Consider the following 5,329-nt stretch of genomic DNA (forward strand, 5'->3'; position numbering starts at 1 on the left):
AAAAAAAAAAAAAAAAAAAAAAAAAAAAAAAAAGCCTAGAATTCTGTCCCTCCAACACAGGAGAGTGACAGGAGACCTGGGCAATGTCCTGAGGGTCCAGTACCCTTAGGAAACACCCTGCCCCCTCTCTCTGCAGGCTGCAGAGTTGCTCAAGTTGCTCAGCAATAGGCTCCTACAGGACAGGTGTGGCTGCTAAGAACTGGTTCTTGTTTAAATATAAACCCATCCAATAATTAGCAAACAGCCCACTTCTAAGATAAACAAATAGGAGATTTGGACTCCATCAGCCCCACAGGGGACTCCTCCCTTTCCAGCCACCAGCTGTGGGGTTAGATGTGGGGGAGGGGAGAAAGCTTTCTAGAGGCCCTGGCAAGGAAGGGACAGTCACCAGGGAATGCCTCCGTCTCCTCTCGGCTAAGCGCTGTACTATTCTACGTGCCTTTATTTGCAGCCTTGTTATCTTTAAGCTCTCCAGAAAGCACGGTGATTTGGGGGGGTGGGTGCTGGGCATGAACCCTGGTGTCTACTCCTTACCTGCTGCTTCAGTCCCCCTTTTTTCCTGTTTTGCAGAGGATGGAACCCACCTGGAGCAGGCGAGGCAGCTCCCACTGAGCTACACTCCAGCATGACCAGCCTTCTTAACAGACTGGGAAGCTGGCCGAGAGGCTGCCCAGCATGTCCACAGTCGGGTCACTAGTAAGACGGAGACAGAATACATCTGGAGTTGGGTCTGCCTCACACCAAACCAATGCTTCCAGGCCTCCCAACAGCCCCGGCAGCAAGGAGGAGGCCTCAGAAGTGTCCCAGAACCCTGGGTCAAGTCACATCTGCACGGTGCCACCAGCTTTGTTCTGAGCTCACATTCAGTTTTGCTGTGTGTGGGGGATGTGCCCCCAGTTCTGCAGAGGTCTAAAGACCCATTTTGAGGACTGGATGAACTCTGACCAGTGTCAAAGTCCTCACACAGGGCTTCGTACAAGTACTTCCTGTTGGACTCCTGGACACTAAGATGCTGACCCCCCAAAGGACAAGGTAAAAGCCTTCATATCCATTCCACACCCCCACCACAGAGCCATCCTATTAGCCAAGATGTTGAAAGGAAATGGGGGCTCAGGCAGGTAACAGTAGCCCACAGAGACTCACAGAGCCCCATCTACCCCTTCCCCCCATTTTAAGGGTTCATTTGGAAATCACTCCCACCCATCCAGCCCAGGAGGCCGCAGGACAACTAGAAGCCAATTCCTTTCAACAGGGAGCTGGGGCTGGAGCCCAGCCTGGCCTCTCTAGCTCCTCATTCAAGGCGGCTCAGCACTCCAAGTCCTTGGAAGAGCCTTCTGTTTCCAGGAGCTGGAGATGGCAGGAGCTGAATGTCCATCCCCACTTCTCTTTGAGTCGGGCTCTTGTTCGGACTCTCTACTAAGGGGGCCAAGAAGCTCCCCTCATCAATGGGCTCTGGGGTGGGGGGAGGAAGGACCTGTAGCAAGCAAAGGGCTCTAACCCCTTATTTTAGAGGTGGGGACACTGAGACCCAGACACAGGGCATATTTGCTCAAGGACATCCAACAATGTAGAAATAGGACCCAAGGCATTTACCATCAAACCCAGCAAATCTCCTTATCTGGAATGTTCTGAGAATGATCAAACCAGACATCTTGCACTATCAGTCGACCTGATTTTGACCTTGGCAAGCCACTACATTCCTCTGAGCATTAGTTTCCTATAAAAAATGGAGATAAAAATACCTCACAGTATTACTGGGAGACATTCATACTAGTAATATATAACCTCAATGCACCTTTTAGAATGAAGTTACATGCATGAATTTATTCATTCATACAAACATTTCCTGAGAACTAACTATGGGACAGGTATTTAACCAAAATAAATGAAGCAAAGTTCCTGCCCTAGGGTTGTGTGTGGGAGGGGCTTCCCCCATTCCAGAATCTGGGGCAGCATATTAAGTCCCTAGAGGGAATGTCTTGGATGTCTTTGTGGCTCCACAACCCCTTCTGGATAGTTGGTACTTAGCTGTTAATGAAATATCAGTGCTGGAAAGGGCTCTTGAAGCTATCCAGCTCAAACTCCTCATTTTACAGATGGGGGTCATCGATTCAACAGGGCAAGGGACCTCCCTCTAACCTCATGAAGCCCTCCACAGCCCAGCCCAAATAGTTCCCCAGATGTTTGGTAACTCTCTGGGCTCCCACAGAGTCCCAAGGGTTCTCACTGGATACTCAAGGGTCCTAGAATCCACTGGGCTTCCTCCCCACCCTCACTTCTGTGCAATCAAGGAAAGAATTCTCAAGAAGACCAGAAATGTCTTTAAGTTGAAGTACACCTGGTGGCTGGGGAACACTTCCCCAGAACGGCCTGGGCTTGGTGCCAAGTCAGTGGACTGTGCCCCCGGGCAGCAACACCTTTGCCCCCCTTCCATCCCTCCCCACTCCCCAAACAAGGCTGCCTTTAATTGGCCAAGGAGGGAGTGGCAGGAAGGCAGACCAGGAGAATACTCCCAGCTGGACAGGAAGAACTGGTTTAGGATGGCAAACCCTGCAGACAGAGGAGAGAGCAGCTGGGTGTTCGCTCTGGGGTTCCTTCCCAAAACCTGTGGCACCAAGGTAGGGGATGCACCATCCCAGGAAAGAGCTGGCTTTGGATCAAACCTAAAATTGAAAAAGGACTAGTAGTTAGACAAGAACTCTGATGGCCTCAAGTTGGATGCTCTCGACTACCCCAAGGTGCTACCATCTTACCTCTCTCTCAGTTCCCTCATCTGGAAAGTGGGTATAATACAATATAATCGCCACATACTGGGCTTTTTGTGAAGATAAAATGCACTAGATGACATATGGAAAGCACTCAACAAATCATAACTGCTAGCAAACTCCTTCTTCCTGGGCCTCATTTTTCTCCACCAAAAAAGGAAGGCTGGTTCGTCTCTATGACTAAGCCAACTGAGACTTGGTCTGATCTTTTGGGCCACAAGGTGGGAGAAGGAAAGTCAAATGAGGAAGACCTGTGCCCCAGTTAGAGGCAAGAGGTCTGACATTAGCCAGGAAGGGGAGAGCAAAGGTCAAGTTGAGAGACTGATACCTCTCTCAGGACGCAGCTGCCCAAGTTGATGGGTCGGTCATCCTGGGTCACCCTACACAGCATAGACACAACCCCTCCCCCAAACCACATCCTTCTGACTGTCCCAGTACACAGCAGTCTGCACCTCCTGTGAAGCACCTGCAGGCTCAGCAGACCCAGAGCTGAGACCGACACGTGACTGTCCACATGGTGACCTCAGCCACCTCTGGGTCCTTTCCTTTTATCCCACAAGGCCCAGCTAATGTTCCTTCAGATGCCTCCCTAACTGCTGATCCCAACCCCTTAAGGCCCCACTAGCACTGCAATGGGGCAGAAAGCTGGTTCCAGTCTTGGCTCTAACCTCTCTCCAAGTGCCCCACTCTGGGCTTCTGTGTACTTGCACTGTAAAATCCTTTGAGGCTTTCCAGCCCCCCAATTTCAACAGATTCTAGATCAAACCCAGCAAATCTCAGTCTTGAGTTATTCCAGGATGGGACACAGCAACAGCCCCTCAGAATAAGATAAAAGCAGGAACTTGGAAGCCTGGCTGTCTAATTTGAATCTGACTCAACCTCTTATTAGCTGTGTGACCTTAGGCAAGTTACTTAACCTCTCTAGCCTCAGGACCAGTTTAAGAACAGTAAACAGTAGGGTTGTTGAAATTAAGTTAGTTGATAGAGCCATTAGAAAACTATTAGAACAGGACCAGACACACCAAAAGCACTAAATCTTTGCAGTATGCAAGGTGAGCCTGGAATTGTGCTGGGGGGATGTGGAGAAGAGGGGGTATTGCTAGGGTTCACTCACTCCACAACTAGAGACTGATAGAATCAACTTACCCCTAAGTAGAGAGGAAAAGGAGACTCAGGGCTTTCAAAGGAATTGACATTAATGATTAAACCCCAGGAACTCACTCCCCCAACACTGGGGCTAAAGGGCACACAGTTCAAGCTCCTGGAGGTAGATCACCACTCCAGCCATTCCTGTGCCCCCAACTTCCCAGAGGAGATACCTCCCTCCTCCCCAGCTGGCTGCCGCCATGCAGCTTCTGGTGGCCCAGGGCTATGTAACCTGTCCTGGGGACCTGCAGAAGGTGGAAAGGAAATATCTCTCTAGGCTCACGGAGGCCTTCCCCACTCCAGTCCCCTGTAACCCCGCTGGAGGTGGGTGCCTCAGTTTCCCCCTGTGCGGTCAACACTTGGAGAAAACGGAAGCTCAGCTGCCTCTAAACCACCGCTCCTGTGTGCCCTTGAAAGATCGAGGTCCCCACTTTCTAGGAACCCCAAAGAAGCAGTAGTCGCCCCATTTCTCCGTAGCCTTGTGCAGCCGGGAAGGTGGGACTAGAAGGGGCAGGCCTGGCCTCCTCCGAGTCAACGGTAAGGCGGGCGCCAGAACTGAGGTCCGGCTCAGCCGTCCACTCCCCGCGCGTAACACAGAGGCCGGCACGACCTCCAGCCCGGCACGACCTCAAGCACANAAACTCTCTCCGACCTGGGGATCCGGCTGGGAGCGGCGCCCCGCGCGCAGCACCGGACCCGGCTCGGTAACAAAGGGGCGCCGGCCCGCCCCCGGGACCCGCGAGCACCTACCGACTCGGCCGAGGCTGCGGAGACGCCTACGCAGAGGAGCAGCCAGAGCGCGAGCGCGCGGGCGGGCGACATGTTCGCGGGGCCCAGGGCAGCGGCGAGTGGCCCCGGTCGGCGCGGGCCCCTCTTATAGGCGGCGGCCCCGCCCGGCCCGCCCCGCCCGCCGGAATTCCCCGCCGCGGCCGGGCCAGGGGCGCTGCGCCGCCCGCCGAGCTGGAAACCCCGGGGACCGCCCCCGCGCGCAGCCCGCCTCCGGGACCTCCACCGCCCGGTCACCCGGGGCACCGCCAGGCGGGACCCCGGGCAGCACTGTCTCTGTCCCCATTTCATAACTGGGGAAACCGAGGCCCAGGAACGGAGGACCTGGCCAAGGTCTTTCATGAGGGCCACCCGATGCGTCGTCGGTCGGAGGCTGCGGGACGAGGACGCGGGTAGCTTGGGGACAGCAAACTTTCGTAAAGGACTATATCAATCCCCATCCAAGCCATCCGAACCTGGTGGCTCCAAAGCAGCCATAAAGTGTTAGAGGACTGAGCCTGCCTGTGTCCTGATCAAACATCACCGATGGACACTGAAATCAGAATTTTGAACAATTTTCCACGAGTTACGAAATAATATTCTTTTGACTCCGCCCCCCCACCACCACCATTTAAGACTGTAAAAATCATTCT

The 5,329-nt window shown here is 53.5% G+C and overlaps 1 protein-coding gene across 1 annotated transcript in view; it reads right to left on the reverse strand.

The window, feature by feature from the left end:
• Positions 1 to 4,818, reverse strand: part of Sdc4 (syndecan 4) — a 21,265-nt gene extending 16,447 nt beyond the window's left edge. Inside the window, exon 1 of the mRNA XM_015478839.2 lies at positions 4,662 to 4,818. Within this exon, the coding sequence (XP_015334325.1) occupies positions 4,662 to 4,733 (72 nt within the window). The 5' untranslated portion in view covers positions 4,734 to 4,818. The remainder of the gene's footprint in view (positions 1 to 4,661) is intronic.
• Positions 4,819 to 5,329: the final 511 nt, after the last annotated feature.

The sequence above is a fragment of the Marmota marmota genome, unplaced genomic scaffold (genome assembly GCF_001458135.2).
Source record: "Marmota marmota marmota unplaced genomic scaffold, marMar, whole genome shotgun sequence".
NCBI lineage: Eukaryota > Metazoa > Chordata > Mammalia > Rodentia > Sciuridae > Marmota > Marmota marmota.